The sequence below is a fragment of the Dicentrarchus labrax genome, unplaced genomic scaffold (assembly GCF_905237075.1).
Source record: "Dicentrarchus labrax unplaced genomic scaffold, dlabrax2021, whole genome shotgun sequence".
In the NCBI taxonomy this organism is placed as follows: domain Eukaryota; kingdom Metazoa; phylum Chordata; class Actinopteri; family Moronidae; genus Dicentrarchus; species Dicentrarchus labrax.
The window spans coordinates 26,251,524-26,270,461 of record NW_026136718.1 but is presented as its reverse complement, the minus strand read 5'-3'; the positions used below and the strand labels follow the sequence as shown (position 1 = coordinate 26,270,461).

Sequence of the window (18,938 nt, the reverse complement as noted above, 5' to 3'; positions counted from 1 at the left end):
CACACCGGATGGGGCTAATATGATTAGTCTGGGAATACAGATAGGAGGAAAGAAGAGTGTTAGACAGACTGCCATACCCTCTAGAGTATCATTCTCATCAAAGCTAGAGAGAACCGTTGAAAGTTTTTCAACTCTTGAGTAAGCTCTGGTTATGGCAATATTTAAAAGTTATGCTTATCTGTAAAGAGGATGATAGAAAGCCAGGCCCTTGCCTGTTATGAGTTCACGGCGTGCTCAGGCCATGAACCACCTGACTAGATTTGGTCCAAAGGGTCTAGACAGGTCTAGCACTGGAAACAAGAAAACAACAGCTTAGCTCCCAAAACATCAAGTTTGTTTTCCCCGTCTCACTAACAGACTGTGAAAATCTATTTTAACGGCAGTCTGAGAAGCAAAGGCATAGTTGCATGCTGTAGAGATGGTAACAGAGGCCCGCCACTTCATGTTTTTTTTCCTCTGTTAACAAAGACTCCACTGTGTGAAAGTTCAGATCCCGCTGAGGCTACATATCAGAGCTAAGCAAGTGCCTTTTAGGGAGAACACAGCATGCCGTCTTTGTGAGTTTATCAGCAAAGGGAGTACGTAAACAACCACAAAGCCAGATAAAGGAGAACAATCTACAACATTATAGCCCTGCAATTACACCAGGATGATAACTGTATCGCCTGATATTTTTGGTTATATTTCAGTGAACATGAGAAAATCAAAGCATGACATTTTCACAGTGCAGCTGTGTGAAATGTGATCATGTGATGTACTGAGAGTGATCTTGTTGTGAATTCTGTCTGTTTACCAGTGTGTTGTTCTTTTATGTGACTCAATCCCTTTTTTTTGTTTCGCCTTACCAGGTTGAGCTGCATCTGAAGCCCATCCAGTCTTTGCTGCGCCACCAGAAGCCACTGGTCTTCGTGCTCAACTCCCCCCAACCACTGATCTGGAAGATCAAGACAGAGAACCTGGCCCCGGGCATTAAACGTACCTTTCATGTGAGTCCAGCGTCACTAAAAGCCTTTAAATCTTACTTCCTAAATCTGTGTATTCATTTCCGCACAGGCTAAACCGTATTCCCATTTCAGTAGCCCTCTTCTCTGAGAATTATTTAAAGTGATATGAATTTGCAGAGGAGGCCTTTCCACACTCCACAAGAGGTTTCCCATGATTTGATCTTGATGGCATGCATGCGCAGTCATTTGTGGCGAGGCATTAATCTCTGTATACACATACATAATGTTTCATCTGTGCATACTTATTTAGCTACAGCTGTGCACTGCAGATGAATTCTTAACATTTGATTATCTTGATCATAAAATAATTGTAGAGCTAGTTTTAGATTAGTAGAAGTTTAAGATTAATATGAATATTCTTTAATTTATATTTATCGATTAAGTATGTAATCCCGAGAGTTTTGCTTTCATTATTTTGCCAGACTCAAACCAGCATCACTCCCTCACGTCATGGTGTAAAATGTATTTATCTAAAAAGATGAGATGTGCTTTGTCAGCTTTATTCACACTACATAACCACAGTCCCCCCCAAACAGTCCTGTTGATAGCTTGGCAGCTGTTCAATTCTGACAGGGCGTATCCGTATACCACAGAAACCCTAACAAGGGGGAATGTGTGGTAGCAAACACTAAACCACTAAAACTCTGCTGAGGAAGGAGTTCATCTCTCACCTTTTGATTTTGTTGAATCATCATTTAATAGTATTATTTTGTCCAATCTATGGTGCGACTGATCCAGATTTGTAAGATCAGCAAGACACTAGACCTGCAACGTATAGGTGATTAATCGATTAGTTGTCAATCGCCAAGTATTTTGATAATCAGTTCTGGGCAATTTTCTAAGACAAAAATGCCAAATTCTCTATTTCAGCTTCTCAAATGTGAATATTTTCTGGTTTCTTTAGTCCTCTATGACAGTAAACTGAATATATTTGGGTTGTGGACAAAACAAGACATTTAAGGACAGACACTGATTTTTCACCATTTTCTGACATTTTAGCTTATCAATTAATCAGGAAAATGATCAACTGATTGCCCTACAAGACACTGATGTAGCTTTTGTAGGATTGGTAGTTATAACAGGAGGACAAGTAGAGAATAACCAAAATATGCAACATGACTCATTAAGGTCAGTAACACAGCCTCCATTTTATGTTTGCTAACATTAGCCAGCATTAGCTACTGGTCATACCCAAGGCTGTAGCAGCAAAACTTTAGAATTCTGAACTTTGTGTTTTATTATCTAAGTTCAATGTTTTTTCTTCTTTTAAAAGTTACACTGAAATATCAAAATGATTCACCAGAGGGTTGTGTTAGGACCTGGGTACATGGGGAGGAGGTTTTGGTGAGGGACATCTCAATGTATTTGAAGCCTGATCCCCTAGAGAGCCAGCCATATTTAGTAAAGGTACCAAGGGGCCTCACTGGGAAACTTAATAAGAAATGTAAAAATGGACTGCTTCAGTGCCCTTGTTTAAAGCCTGAGAAAAATCATTGTAAAATGAGACCCACAAGCCTCAGCCATGGCTTAACTATACTATATTGCGATGAAAACTTTTTTCTTTGCCTTCATATGCTCTGAAGGCTTTATTGTATTTTTGGCTTCCCAGAAGTAATCATTTTCAATTGTGTGTTAACACCACAGCATTCTGCAAGAATGCAGTATCAGGTACACAAATTTTTTCCATATGTGGTCGGGTGTTTCCTTGCTTACGTCTCATGAGCAAAACATCCTGCCGTGAAAGCCAATGTGACACGGAGAAAAAAATTGCAAAATCCCTGCGTTATGCACAGGCTCATCTACACACACGCACACACATGTTATATAAAGAGCCCTGTGTTCCACTAACATATTCTTACATATTGTCCCAACCCCTTTGACATTTAGAATATGTGTCTTCTAGACCGTATTAAACTTTTTCAGGCTTATCTGACATGACCTTCATCAAGCAGACATGTTCATAAATCATCACCTCCGCATTTAGAGTAATTACTGTACACTTAAAAAAGGCTGCATAATAAAAGGATAGGGTTGTTTACTTCTCGACTTTCATCCAAATAAATATTTCTTCTAAGAGAATTTGTAGAGAAATTAATCAAATCGGATGTTCTAAATAAAACCTTTTTGAGGACCCTGCTAAATTGAATAACCAATATGCGAGGAGAACACACCAAAAATCTTTTCAGAATTTCCTCATGCGTGAGTAGGTTCATAGTTTAGAAATACACAACATGGACACTTGAACAAATACTTCTCTTAATTATTATTTCCTGCAGTAATGGAAATGTTCTCATGTCAAAAGACACTTGGTACATTTCATGCAGATGGATGTGCATCTGGCCTGCTTGTGTTTTCCTAAGCTGTGATAATGTGTGGCCAGTGAGACGGGTGTTTCTGTAGAGACCAGCAGGTCAGCATCACAGTGAACGTCTCCCCTTGTCAGTGGTGGCAGACAGAAAACAGCTGACAACCATCATTAACTACGGTCCAGGCAGAGCTGTTGCTGTGTGTCTAATGATGTTGGACATCAGTGCTTTTGCAGAGGAAGGAGTTTTCCCTTCTTTTTAATCTCACATGAAAAAAGAGGCTGCTCTGAATATACTTCTTAAATGATAAGATACATCTCTGTATTAGAGGAATATGTCAGATTAATTTACAGTAGCTACACATGCTCAATTATTTATCTGACTGGAGCAAATATATATTTTCTGAGACAAAACTGAGGCATTAGCTTTCTCTGTTAGCCTTTCAGTATGTTACTTGTGTGACACATAATTGCAGTTTTTCAAGTGGGGTGAGGAGAGATAAAAGGAATCTTAATAGCGAAGAAAGAGGCCTCTGCAGTCAGACAAAGCTTTGACTGACTGTAGGGCCCCCCCTCCTGAATAAGGTGTTAAGTATTTTGTGTTTGAGTGACAGCACTGAGCCCTGTGGCAGTGCAATCTGTTAGTATCTTATCCACCAGCCCGACTGCATATTGCTGTAACCCAGAGGAGTCCCAGACTCTGCTCCTCTTCTCAGGTTCTCTCCACAGTGACATCTCCTTAACATGCCACAAAACTCACATACCACATAATATCCTGCTGGAAGAACAATCACCGGCCTTCTCCTCACTGTTAAGATTCACTCTCTTCATCAATAATGAATCGCAGTCCAGCCTCCAGGATGATTGCAGTGTGACTTTTTTTGCTCTATGCACCACTGAGCAGCATCCATAAGAATAAATGGCGTGCCGCCTCCAATGCTGTATCCAGTTCTCTTTATTCATCCATGATTGCAACTGATTGTTGACTAAGCCGTTTAGCTACTGTTGCTACGCCTGTCAAACTTCATACGCAGTTCACAATAATAATAGCAACATACAGTATTTACTAATTGAAATTCATAGTAACTTTTTAAATAGTGGGTCCTTGGTTTCAGACAGAGGTAGGCAAAGGCCTGCTACTCATTTCTCATTGGTTAGCGGAAATGACAACTATTGCTGGCAGATTGAATAGCTATAGCTAGCTAGCTAGCTAGCTAATTAAGCTAACAGTAGCGCCATCAGTTGCTTGGAAACAGCATCTCGGGGTGATTTTTTGTGTTTCCAGCTGTCGTTTTAAAAAAGAGAACCATGTAAAAGGGGTCTTAAATATACCAACGTGTTTGCCAGATGTAATGCTATTGTGGTTTGGCTGGGGTTGCTGGAGTGTAAACTTACCTATATCCAATAAGTTGCAGGACAGAGCTGCTAACGTCTCCAACCTTTGATAATTTCCAGGACCGGCTTCCCTCGGGGGGTTAAATACTACACAGTGGATGTGCTGGTTGTGTTTTTTTTTTAATATAACCTGTATCCTCCATGTTTATAGTTAATGATGTGCCTCTTAGCCTAGGAAGTAATGCTCAGGTATTACTGTAGGTAGTAAGCTAGTTAGCTGGACATGATAACAATTGAAGCTTATGTTTAAACAAACTTTTTCCAATCAATACGTTGTTGCTAAACTATGATTGGACAGTTGATTGGGGAGGGATTTAGGTAGGATTTACGTAGTGGCATCTAGCGGTGTTGTTGCAAGTGGCAACTCCATCGCTTCAGCGTTCCCTTCCAAGCATGAAGGAGAAACTACTGTGGTCATGAAACATGCAAAAAAATGTCTGGGTACTGTAGAAACATGGAAGTTCAACATCGCAGATTCTAAAGAAGGCGACCCGTGGCGTCTGTAGATGCAGACAGCTCACTGTAAAGTAAAAAAAAATCAATCTATCAATCACACTAATGAAAACATACTTGAATATTATATTCCATTTCTGCCAATAAAGTCTCCTGAATGTTACACACTGGACCTTTAAATGTTCAACTTAAAAAAGTACATATGTACCACAACCAAAGAAAATGCAAAAATCTCGGTGCATTAGTGACCTTATCCAATTCCCACACTTTCTGATCCGTGCCTCTCAGGTGAAGAAGTTGCTGTGGTGAGAGCCTACAGTAACAGAGTCAAGAGGAATTGGTTTTGGACTTAACACTTCAGAACAGAATCCCACTTCCAGACCTCCCTCACACTGCATTTCCACTGGAGAGGCTGTTTCCTGGGACTAATTGGACTCTGAATCAGGCCTGCCAGTCCTTGTTTCCTGGTCTCAGTACTCTGGGCTCCATGGACACAGATGGGCTGCCTGGAAAAGCTTCAGAGACGCTGAGCACACTGTTGCTGTTGGCCACTGGACTCTGCCGTCCTTTTAAAATGCCAGAATCCAGACTTTTGTTGTAAAACATGTTCTCTGCGGTACTCCTTGTCAATCAGCAGCAGGCAGGAATCATCATGGGTCTAAAATGACATGAAATATGAACATTGAAATCAGGCCAAATTTTATTTTACCAAGGGACACTAGTATTCCAAGTGAGACACATGTGCAGAGTTTGCTGTGTTGACTTTGTGGCCAAAGGTATATATTTCTTTTTGGGGGTTAGGGGAGGAGGGCTAAGTTGCATCTCTGCTTGAAAGGCTTGATCTGGATCAAATGTTTTATGACTCTTGATGGAACAACACTGTAGTTTTGCTGTTGGCTCGTGTTGCCTATTGTTTGTTTGCCAAGCTTTGCTTTTTCACTCCTGTATTTCTTTCATTAGTTGAAGGCTTGTAGTTTGAGTTCTCTCGCTCTCACACACGAGCGCTCTCCTCAGTGTAATCGTTAATGGAAACCATGGGTAGCCACTATTGGTTTTCATTTGGAGACAGGAATGGCAGAGGAACGCTCCAGAGTGGCGCTGAGACATATGGTATTGTTTTCTCCACAACAGAGCCTGCCAGTTCACAGGAACACACGCACGTTCGCAGCGAGCAGCGTGGTTAGCTCCACATATCTCATCAGGAGAGAGAAGATCAAATCAGCCACAAAAGCATTTATCACATTAATATCACCAGAGACTTATTGCATGCTCATATTATCTATCAACCTTTCTGCACTTTCCATCACCCTCCTCTGTTTGCAACACCTCTTAATTTTCAGACAGCCTGTTGCGATTTCCCAGGCTCAGGGTGTTGCTCAGTGAGAACGCAGTGGAGGATTGCAGCTTTGTGATAATTGATCTCAAACATTTGGCATGCCTCCTCCTTTTTACTGCACATATGGCCGTAATATGTTGGTGCTTATAGGCAGGAAATATACTGTTAAATGTTTTGGGCCACGTAAGGTACTCTGGTATAGATCTTAGGAGAAGTTTTATGTTACAATTTAAAAGACAGAAAGAAACCTATAGCATTTAGCTGACAGTGATAATTGTATATTAGTGAAGACAACGGTTACTATTTGAGTTGCTGAAGAAACATGCCTGCCTGCAAATACCATTACAAACATAAGTACATGAGTTTCTACCATTACGAACATGAAAGCATGAGTTTCAGTCCCCATGGTATGTAACTAACTTCTCCTACATTCTTTGTTGCACTCAACTGCCAAGCCTGTGGAATTCCTCTTAAGTCAAGGTAACATCCAGTTTTCGTGTATTTGAGCGTCAGAACACATTACAAGGCCTTTACAGCTAACACAATCTAACTTAAAGCCAGTTTTTGGCAGTAAAAGATATAGATTGCTTAATAAGAGATGAACTCTATTTTCATACAATGAGGTTATGCTTTGCTTGGCAATGGGCTGCCACTTGCAGCTCAGAAGAACTTGAGAAAGACACGAGACCTTTGCTGCAAGCACTGGATGGTCACACCAGTCCAACACAAACATCTTTTAGATCTTTTTCTACAATTTGCTGATACAAGAATAATTCATTGGAGTGCTATGCTCTAGTCTAATCTATAAAGAAACCTTTTGCTTTATGTAAGTACATGAGCAACACAAGTGACATTATTAAGTGAAAGCTTATGTAAATTGTTTGCATTATAGTATATTTTATATGTATATATTGTACTTAAGCCCATGAACGAAGTTGTTCTTGTCCATAACTTTAAGGGCTCTATTTTCCTGAAACGGGGCGCAAAATCACGTGCAAATCCTCAAAATTCTTTGTGATTTTGGTGACCACATGTGTTGGCACAAACCAGGTGCAACCAGGCGCAGCTGGACACAACGTGGAAGGGAGGCTAAATACGTTATTAGCAGGAGGACTACAGATTGAACAGGTAGAGTCAGGGAGAGTTTCAGTAATGACCAATGACCTCCTCTCTTCTCCTGTCAATGGTAGAATGAACTTATGGCCGATGTATGATATTTATATATATATATATATTTTTTATATATATATTTCCCCAGCTGCTGGAATATAGGCACAACTGGTTATAGTTGTGCAAACAATTATTAAAGGATAATTAATACATTACTCACTTATTTATATATTTAAAGTCCAATGAACATAAACGAGTCTAGCTGCAGAAGACCTTCATTGGGTAATTGCAGGAAACCAATGGGTTCGTGTTGACTGTTGCCGATGAGGGGCTGGTACGGGTTTGCAAACTGGACCCGTGCTGCACTCGGCTCCAGACATTAAAGAAACAACCTCACATATGTGAACTATTTGTATGTAAATATTTTCAATAACATGTTTAATTTGTTGGTCTGATGGATCATTTTGTGGTGTTACTTGACTATCTGAATATGCTTCCATGCGCATAAGCCACAACTGCAAAATATTTATAAACATGATTGCAAGTAAAAAATGGCAAAAACAGAAAAATCACTGTAATAATGTTCTTGACATGATAGAAAAATAGTTTTTAAGCAGAGTTTGTACATTTGCTTTGATAAAATGTCCGGCCTGATTTGAAGGAGTTTAGGTTTTTAGAAGTTGAATCAACTGCACAGAAAATATGCAACTTTTTACAGGATGTTGTGGGCATCTCACTCATCAAGTATTCATCGGTATTAACGTTAAGGAACTCTGTCTCCACGTTACTTATCATTACAGTCATGTGGATATTGTTGAGCTAATAAGCTGGAGATAAACTCACATAAATGAGAGATTATTAGAGATTTGGTGACAAATGGATGCACGCGCCTCTGCCAAAGCCACCAGAATTGCCCCCGTCTGCGTTCGCTGAGCATGTTTTAACTCAAATGTATATTTGTGCCAAAATGAGCACCAAAATTGCACTGTGCCCTAATTAGCATAAACCCAACCTCGTGCAAACACGTTCACTTGGTGCCAGGAAATTACCAAACAGATGCAAAAAAAAATAGACTTGAACAAGAGGAAAATTGCATTTAAAAACTGCATTTTCCTCAGTACTGGCCTTGCGCCTACAGGAAAATAGAGGGTTTTTTTGGTCTGTCAACTGGGCATGCAACAGGGGAGACGGAGAGAGAGAGGGAGAGAGAGTTTGTTAAAGCCCAGAGTAGGTCTGTCACTTCCCCATTTCAAATTCCTGCGGTTTTCAGTGCTCTGGAAGGCCTGGAGCTAATTTGGCTTTCAGGCTTTCCCCTCTAATTCTTTGCGACTAATTACAGTCATATTCCCGCAATTAAACTGATAAACTCTGCTGAGCTTGGCAAGGTTAACAAAGAAACCCCCGGCCCCTCCTCACTGGCTCAGGGAAACACCTCTTCGCCATCTTCCTTTCTGTTATTTCTCGCCGTAGTAAACACACTAAAAATATAATCAACCTGGATTCTTCGACAGAGACTGTCTCCTAGGCCCCAGTATTTACTGCCTCTGGTGACAATGCCAGGAACATCACAAGGAGCGTCCAGAGGTCAGACAGATGTTGCGCATGAGGGGATTTGAATAGTTATGTCTGAAAAACCTAAAAAACCCAAAGGGATATGATTCTATTATCATTAAAGTATGATTGCAATTTGGGGACAGCTTCATAACATCGTCAGAAAGAAGTGGCCTTACGTATTCCTCTTGGATTCAAATGGACTTAATGTTTTAATTGGGCCTGCCAGCACTGTCTCTGCTCATGCATACAGATAGGATACCTAGGGAGAAAGAAAAACAAGCACGGAAATAAAATGAGGTAGGCTGTCTAGACCGAGTGCTTGGACTCATTTGGTTGTTCTGTAGGTTTTTCAGCACATGTGAATGTTTATCTCTCTGAAATGAAGCATATGGGCTGAGCTCCATTAAGTGCAAAAGGGGTGGTCCTTCCTCAATACAGCCCCTGTCAAACACAAATCAGCACTTCTTTGCCCTCCATATTTTTAAGACATCTCCCTTATTGACGGCTGGGCTCAGTACAGCAACCACCACTGTACTGTTGTCCTTTGGCAAAAATGTATGTACTGAATGTTTTTTTACTACCACGTTCCTTAAACGTTTGTGTGTGTGTTTTACCTGTTATGAGTGTGTGTGTGCCCATGTACTGGCCTTACTGTCTGTCTGTGTCAAGTATTTGTGTCCTGCCCGTTATCCCCTTGTGGCCATTTCGAAGCAGACCTACACATTTGTGATGACGCACTACAACAGTGTATAAACACTGGAAACCAGACACCTTATTGTGTAGAGGAACATGTGTAAAAATACGCAGAGCATATTTGTAGAAGCTTTGAAATAACGGTTGGGATGGAGTGTGAAGGATGGGTTTCACCAATGTTTAGAGAGCAGGTTTAATTTTAGAAAGCCTGAGCTCTTTTTTCAGTAAGCCTGCAGGTTCTTCATTTTATAATCCAACATATGTTAAAAGGAGTTCAGTTGACTCTCATGTGCATGTTGCTGCTGTTGTATTATTATTAATAATTGTTTTTTAGATAATAGCTTAACACAGCAGCTTTTGTCCTCTAACACTGCCTTTTCCCCTCCTCAAGGTATCTGAGGGCTCAGAGGTCCACTTTCAGCCAGGAAACATCTCCCTCTTCTGCCAGATCGAGAAGGAGACCCTTCCCAATGGCAATGAGCACCTCCTCAACTGGGCCCAGAAGAAGTACCGGGCAGTCACCTCTTTCTCTGAGCTCAGGATGACTGAAGACATCTACATCAAAGTCGGTGAAGGTGTGTACTAGATTCCCAAAATTCCCAACATAGCTCTAGGCCCCAAGGCATGCCTCCCTGTTCCCCGTTAGCTCCCATAACTTAACTAAGCTTCTGTGTTTGAGCCGTTGCTAGAGGTTTACATGCACTACTCTGGGAAAAATATTTCCTTCCCTCAACAGGCGTCCACTCTTTTACACTATTTAGTCAGCTACCTATGGTAATTTTGAGTTCTAGCTGCTTACAACCTTGAAACCCCTGAAAAATAAAAGGAAGTGCACAACAACAGTGTATTTGAGTATTTTGGCTGAATTACAAATTCAAGATCATTGCATGAAGAAAGTTACATAGTTATTAATTTACTACTTAATACTCTTTCTGTCTATCTCTCTAACAATATCTTCAAAATGATTAGTTTATTAATCAATTGACAGAAAATGAATAGCCAACTATTTTGATAATTGATTAATGTTAAACAAATTTTTCAAGCACAATGTTAACAATTCCCTGGTTCCTGTTTCTCCAAAGTGAGAATTTGTTGCTTTTCTTATTTTATGGGATAGTAAACAAAATATCTATCATATCTATCTGAATAACATGACAAAATAATAGGCAGATAATCAGTAATGAAAATAATTCCTAGTTGCAATGCTGCTTTTTATGTGTGACATATTTTCCAGCATGGTATCTACATGTCTAGATACATCAGAAAAGACCAGAAGAAGAGAGAACCTACGATAGTTATTTTAAAAAGGGGCACTGTGCAAATGTGGACAGACACAGATTGCCACTGACAGTATCCCTGGATGCAAAATCCTCAGAAATATCATTTGTCTCTTTTGCTAATTGGTGTTACTTTCATAGACTACAGTCAAATCAAACAAAAAAAGTACAAAAGCTGGTGCAGGGCATTCAAAGGTTGACCAAATGTGAGGTGGAAAAAAGCAGTGGTAAGCAGGAGATAGACTATGCCTGTCACATTTTTCCAATAAGTAAGGTGAGGGGGGAGTGTGTCTGAAGTGAAGAAGCACTGCAGGATTCTCAGAGGAGGGTATGATTGATCTACACATGTTTGAGCTGTGGACCTTCGATTCTTCACACTACTGGCCGCTCCGTACAGTGAACACACTGCACGTCCAACTTCACAATGCATCAGCTCTCAGACAGGACATCTTGTTTTTAATGAGCATCTTTCACTACATGGAAATAAAACAAACCTCGTGTCTGGAGAGGAATAATGGCTCCACTACTGCTGGTGATAAGTTCTCTCTCTGTGCTGTTAGTTTCTGCGGAGAGCAGAGTGGTTGCAAGCGTTTGGCTTGTGTCATTAGGGGGCTGTGGTTTGGCAGAAGCCCAGAGTGCCATGATGTTTACTCCAAGCTGTAGATTTCCACTCCTTCACATCATTAGTAGTGTTTCATGAAGATGGACAGATTCTCACTTTGCTTCCTAACCAGGCCGTACCAGTGCCACAGGGGTTCCGGAGAGTAAGGTGCCAACCTTCAGTTTACACTTTGTCCAAGGCTCTGTTTGCCAAATAAGGAAGCAGCTGTCTTGTGTTTTCTCTGAGTGCTGAGAAGAGGCCTAACTTTTCATGTTCTGAAAGTGCTCTCTTAGTAGTTAATGAAATTTTGAACAGTCGCGAAAGTGGAGGAAAAAACACTACAAGGTTTGATTAAATGTGTTTATGAATATTATTGTCCTGTTATTGTGGAGGAATTCTGGTAAACACTCTTGCTTAGTTTTCCCACGTGAAAACCAAGAGAGAAATGTCCCTGTTGATAAGAAGGTCATGCCAACCAGAGCACGCCCCAACCTCATCCAGCACAGGCCTACTAAGTGCTGAGACAATGGGAATACCAGCTGCAGGGATGTGTAGTGAAGTGAGCATGGAAGCTGCTCTTCAGCTGGAACTGCTGGGTCAAAGCAAACATCCACCCTGCTGAAGTCTCTGTGAGCAGGACGTTGAATCCCTCCCAGAAGCAGGGGGTGCTGTTCTGTCGCTGACCTTGTGCACTGACCTCCTCACCTCCATATTTCTCCTTTTGGGGATCAAAATAGCCTCCCAGAACCCCCTCCCATAAAGTAACATAAACATCTCTTCCCCTTTCAGATCCAGTGTTTTCTGACACCTGCAAGATTGATACCAAGTTCCTGTCTCTGAACTACCTGGGCGGCTATGTGAAACCACAGACATCAAAGGGTTGTGTCCTGTCTGGGCCCGACAAAGACCGAGAAGTCCACATCATTGAGCTCCAAGCCCCAAACTCCAGCAGGTGAGCAGCCAGACCAGCCAAAGCCGAGAAAACATGTTGTCATAGTTTATTTTTGAGGTCAAGATGCTCACACTAATCTCTGTGGAGTTTGTTTTGGATGGAAACATGAACGGGGGGGGGGTCACTTAGTGGTGTTCTTTTGAGAGAGATATTTCAAAACTGGGTCTCAAAGTCCAGGTTGCCAGATAATCTCGTCACTCCCTCAGTGGAGTGATTATTCTGTACACCCAGAAGACCACAAATCTGGGAACGTGTTGGTAGCCATGCTGTATCTCACTCTTTTGCTATCTGGTCTGTAGTGCATATGTCTGCTTTTTTTCTGGGAATGCATCCAGCTTTTTAATTTGTTGGCCAGACACAGAGGGCACAATAACATTACGCCGACCTTAACTGTCCAACATTCTTTTTCTCTCTCCCTTTCTGCAGTGCTTTCCAGGTGGATGTCGTAGTGGAACTACGGCCTCTGGAGGATGATGCCCCGCTGCATCGTGACGTCGTCTTGCTGCTCAAGTGCGCCAAGTCTGTCAACTGGGTCATCAAGGCCCACAGTGTGATCGGCAACCTGGACGTAGTGGTAAGCTAGCAGCATGACAACAGATAAAAGCTTTTCATCCAGGAACATCATTTTTTTCCCCCTTTACAGACCACTGAGATTTGATAGAGTTTTATCACACATCACAGTGGCTCGCGAGTCATGTCACAGACAGAAATGTCATCACTTTGCACCAGCGACCAAAGAATTTGTCACACCAGAACGTGTGTTGAATTGGCGCCTGGTCCCCGCTTGCAGGATAGGGTGGGGATAACAGGTTAGGAGGAACTGTGAAATTTCATCGCGGCAGCTCCAGGGATTGTCATCACATTTTCAGAGAGCTGGGGACTGAGAGTGGTGGGGGCATCACATATTTTCAGAGCCAAGGCTACTGCACATAGAGCCTGAGCTGCTTCCCATCAGTCATAACGTGAATTACGAGCAGCGCTTGCTTCAGGCACTTTGTTAAGCGGCGAGCTGTTAGGACCTCCTCACTACACGCAAAAGACAAACACTGGCTAATTACTGCAATATATCAGAGTACCATTTTCTTAGAAATACGGTTTTATACATATCAACGCTGAGTCTGAATGTACAGTTTTGATATTAAATCTTCATTAGTGTTACTCAAGTCTCAGGATCCTTAGGAAGTGTAAGAATATGACACCTAGAGTATGTACACTTTGGAAGAATAGTTTAACTGTAGATCATGTTGATGGAGAATTGGCTGTTGCCCAACCACTGTAATTGCTCCAGGGATGGAATTTTAAACCCCATTTCTACAACACAAAATTCTGTGCAGTAAAACGGAAAGAAAGTCACCAATATTTTACATCTCCCAAAATATTTAATTCATTCAACTGTGGAGACTATTTACTGTATACTCGACCCTCGATGCCTCAATGTCCATTTGCTGTTGTCTTGTGTGGACCTCTCGGCTGTTTGCCCTGTACTGGTTTCAGTGGAGGTGTGCAGGGGGTTCTGTGTTTCCTCAGTGTGAAATGCTCATACTCCTATAGGGCTGCTGCAGTCATGACACTGCACTTTTGCCAGGCACAGTGTTTGTACAGCTGCCTGGTTACTGCTGTACAGTAAGTCAGTCAGGTTCTGTGAGTGTGATGCCAGGTCACAGAACAAATGAACGGTAATACTCACATATAACACAGCAGTTTAGGTTAGGAATGTGGATTGTTTTAGTACGGCTCTATGGATGACAATGCGTCTATCAATCAGTCTGTCCAACACTTTGGTTCAGACTGAATTAAAGTCTACATTATTAACATTATCATATATAAAGAATATTTACATGTTCTATAATGAGAAACCTTTTCAAAACATATTACATCAACTCAGTATTAGTGGTTTTACATAGAGTTTAATGCATTAGGGTTCATCGTAGGGTTATATTTGGGGCAAGCACATTTAACAAAGAAAGAAACCGGGTGTAGGGACAAACTGAAAGGTAATCATATAAAACCATTTTATTCTGTATCTACTGTATTGTTAAACATTTGATACATGGCCAGCTTCACAAGATATCAAACATACATTGTGAGTATGTGTTTAAGTGGTTACCTTTGAGTTTTTAGTGATAAATACACTAAGTGTGTTTGTATTCACACCAAACCAGAACCTGCCACACATTATCATCATTGTTACACTACAGACGGACAGTCAGTCTAAACACATGGCCATTTTTTTGGTCCGCAAATAGCTGACATTTTGACTTTTATTTGACAACCATGGTACACAGGATGCTGTGCTTGTGCAACCAGTGTTTGGGAGAGCGTCAACTATGTATGTGATATGATAGCCTCGTAAAAACTGAGGCCCCACTCCTGTCAGAAAGCGGGTTGTCCTCAGCGTTGCTCAAGAGACTTGAATGTGTGGGAAATGGCTGTGAGAAAGAATCATTACTCCCTTACACAGGGCGGGTATGCAGCAGGGCAGGACACGATTTGTAGGAGCAAACGAACATGTCGGTTTCTGAGCGTTGATTGAACTGTGACACGCCCATTACGTCAGACTCATGCACATGATTCACACTTGACACAGAATAGTACAGGACTGTACTTGAAGTTGAATATCTTTGGTAATACTTGAACAGTAAATCATGTCATTTGTTTCTGAAGATCTTAAGGGAGCTTAAATGGATGGTCTTGTTGACAATTTATTATTTTTGATGGAAAACATAAGATAAGACAAGGCTAATGACACTTCTGCTTTCTCTTCCACAGGCCTCTGATACTGTGAGTGTTAGTTCAAACACGGAGAGACTGATGCAAGTGTCAAAATCCCCCAAGCAGCACTTGCCATCGGGTCCACAAGCCCTGATCAAGTGGGCAGGGGAGCATGGCTACGGTCCAGTCACGTCTTACACCAGCACTCCTGTGGCTAACCACTTCAATATCCGACTCAGAGAGCCAGGTAAACTGAAGAAACATCTTCTGAAAGTATACTGAAGCAGAGAGCAAAATAGTGTAGAAATAGTTCAGGTAAATTATAGATAAAATACTACGAGACATACATTTTAGCAGCTGCTACAATTGATTTTTTTTCATGACTGTGCACATTTCACAGTCATAGAGAAACTAGGGTGAAATTATGAAATTATTTTATAGTCGTGCGCAATTTCCCTGCTTGTAATATCGGCCTTTTGAGCTTCTAACCATGTGTGACTTCCAGATGTGGTGGATCCTCTGGAGAGCATGTTTCCTCCAGAGCTCTCCATCCTGCGCGACACCAGCCTTCATCCAGGAGCTGCTTCACGACGCTCCGGTCTGCCCTTTCCCTTCCCTCCACCGGTGCCTCTGCCCCCCTCCCTTGATGATCGGCCCTGGGAAGACAGAGAGCCCGAGGAGCCCCAGGGCGTTCTGAGTGTTGGCCTTAGTGTGCAGTGTGAGGACACGAGGATGGTGGTCAGCATCGACAAAGAAAGCCTGCAAGTGAGTGGACAGCATTATTTTATCCATCGTGGATCCTGACTAGAAACATATAGGGATAGCAACTAGTATAACACACGTCCAAATATACACAGGAAAATGAAGAAATCCTAAACCAGAGACACAGTTTATTAACAGCATGAAACATAAGGTGTTAAGCATAGGATGTATTATTTATTAAATATTTGTTTTACTTAAAAATATTAATGTATTAATTTAACATTAATATGAACCTAAGAAGAGCAAGCAGTTACTAAAGCACAATCATAGGTATTTTATTTAAAATAATTAATAATCAAAAATAAATAAATACTTCAGACAGATAATTGATTACGCAACAAATTGAGACAGCACAGAAGCATATAGTTTAGGACTCTTCCCCTCTAATGTTAAACAGACAAAACCGTTTTTTCTTATATCCAAGTGTTTTGTTTCCCAACCAGACTTAATCCAGTGTCATCGATTATTTGAAATGTGATTTAAGTCGCACATCTGAAAATTGTTTCACAGTCTGATCAGATTTGCTTTTGGGTGCTTTCTTTGTTTTTACATGTCTGCTCTTGCGACACAAACTTGATGTGACAAACTGTGACAAGAAGAACGGAAAACAACAAACATGAAGGACACCCAAAGAGAATACCAGTGTCTGGATCAATTAGGGGGCTGAATGAATGTCTTCTGCACTGTGATTAGAAAATACCAATATTAACCTCCATGTTGCAAGGTTTTTGCTCTTTGAAAAGCATCGAAAACTGTGCACACATTTGTATCACGCAGTCAGTGTGGTAATGATAGCAAGCCAGATAACCTGCTTCAAAAGTAAAATGAAAAAAAAATACTGCCAAGTTTACTGAGAAAAGTTGTCATTATTCTATTACTCTTCATTTAAATGCCAGCGTGCCTGTACACAGGCTGACATTGAAGCAAATAGGACGGTTTCCAACATTTGGCGTCTGATCGTGGGGACAGCGCAGTTAGCCCACATCACAGAATGGAAACTGGCATAGACTGTAATTAGGAGAAGCTGGAGCTGGAGCTAGACCACCTTGTGGGATTTGTTTATTCCTGGGAACTTGAAGTCTTACACAACCGCTTTGACTTTTCAGTCTTTTTTTTTCAATTTTGAAAATGAGTTAATAAAGAAAAAGTTTTTTTGATCTTTATCCAAGGTTGCCATTTTTTGATGTTTCCTCAGGAAAATGGGTTTACTCATGCCAACCTCACGCTCCAAGACCCAGCTTGCAAAGCAACAGTCAATGCCACCCACTACACACTGGAAACTTCTCTGACTGGCTGTCAGACCAGCATCTATCCCATGCACGGTAGCCCAATGGCCCTCCACATCAACTCTGTAAGTACAGTACCTATTATTACATTTTAGTTCAAACAAGTTGTGCCAATAAAGCTACTTAACCTGAAGCATGAAAAGTGGCCTTGTTTATTTTGACTTGTAGACTTATTTGGTTAAAGGTGTGATTACCAAAAACTAGAACTACAAGTTTTATTTATTTTTCTGCAGTCATAGCACTGCCTAGTGTTCTCCAAAAGGGGGGGCATTTTTGGTTTCAACTGATGATGCCTTAGTACTAAGATCTGATCAGATTTTTTTGTCTGTCTGTTCACATTATTTTTGAAAATGTGGCCCATATCAGATTTTAATGTGAACAGGTCACACTCCTGAACTGACCCTGGATAACTAGGGATGTCCCGATTTGATCTCAAAGATCGCACTGTATTATCTAAACCAGAAGATACTCAATATTAAACAACTCGGTGTTAGCCATTGCTTAGTCATTTTAACACTCCATATACTACTCCATGACTAGGGCTGGGTATTGTTAAGAATCTCACAATTCAATTCGATATTTATTTTAAATGCTTTGATATCAATTCAGTAATAAGGAAATTACAGCTTCGGGACGGCAACTTCCGTCATTTGTTTGCGTGTTGGTATGGCATATCATGGTTCGAGTATGTATACCATCTTCTTAAAACCCCCGTTTTCCACGACACTGTACGATCGTAGGTCCTTACATATGAAGACGGCCACAGACTCCATTATCTTCTGTGCGCGGACAGAGTTTGGCGGCAGTTTGCAAAGGAAGGATCTGTCGAGTTGTGTCTGTTTTGAATCCACAGGTTTAGCCGCGGGTTGCTGCAGAGCATCTGCATGGTGTCGGCTTAAGTGGTTGCGCAAATTTGTTGTGTTATTGCAGTATTTAAGTACTGCCTGGCACAGCTTACACACTACCTTACTTTGGTCTATTTCCTGTGTTCCGGGTTTACACTGCTTTTAAATTTGAAGGCGCTGGTTTAACACTGCTACTTCCTGCTTCGGTTGCCATGTTGTTGTTGTGTGGTCGAGTGCGGCCTCCGTCCGTACAACGCAAATCACACAAAGGTGCCGTGCCCCCACTGGCCAGGGGCTTAAATCGATTGAGAGGATTTAATGAATCAATATTGAATTGTGAAAAAATATATTGCAATGCATTGATGAATCAATATTTTTACCCACCCCTATCCATGACTCTACAAGTTACTCCGCTATTTTAAGTTACTATGTTATTCCATGGCGGGATTGAATCACTGGGTAATGTAATGAGTGCTGAGGTTACAGGACTACCTGTTGCCGTGAGTCTGGTTGTTTGTCCCAACTGAACCAACGGTAGAGTGCCACTAGTGTTGGTAAACCCCCTCCTTTGTATGGTGTGGGATAAGCACTACACAGAGTATTCGGGAGCTTCTGATGACTAGGCAGGTGTTGAAATAACTTCCAATACAAAT

General features: G+C 41.2%; 1 protein-coding gene across 1 annotated transcript in view; it reads left to right on the top strand.

Annotated features, from left to right (window-relative positions):
• The window catches only part of tgfbr3 (transforming growth factor, beta receptor III), a 73,180-nt gene that overhangs the window by 36,217 nt on the left and 18,025 nt on the right, over positions 1 to 18,938 (top strand). The window contains exons 4-10 of the mRNA XM_051376742.1: positions 849 to 986; positions 10,242 to 10,425; positions 12,518 to 12,680; positions 13,107 to 13,254; positions 15,450 to 15,639; positions 15,898 to 16,157; positions 17,350 to 17,505. Of these exons, the coding sequence (XP_051232702.1) occupies positions 849 to 986; positions 10,242 to 10,425; positions 12,518 to 12,680; positions 13,107 to 13,254; positions 15,450 to 15,639; positions 15,898 to 16,157; positions 17,350 to 17,505 (1,239 nt within the window). The remainder of the gene's footprint in view (positions 1 to 848; positions 987 to 10,241; positions 10,426 to 12,517; positions 12,681 to 13,106; positions 13,255 to 15,449; positions 15,640 to 15,897; positions 16,158 to 17,349; positions 17,506 to 18,938) is intronic.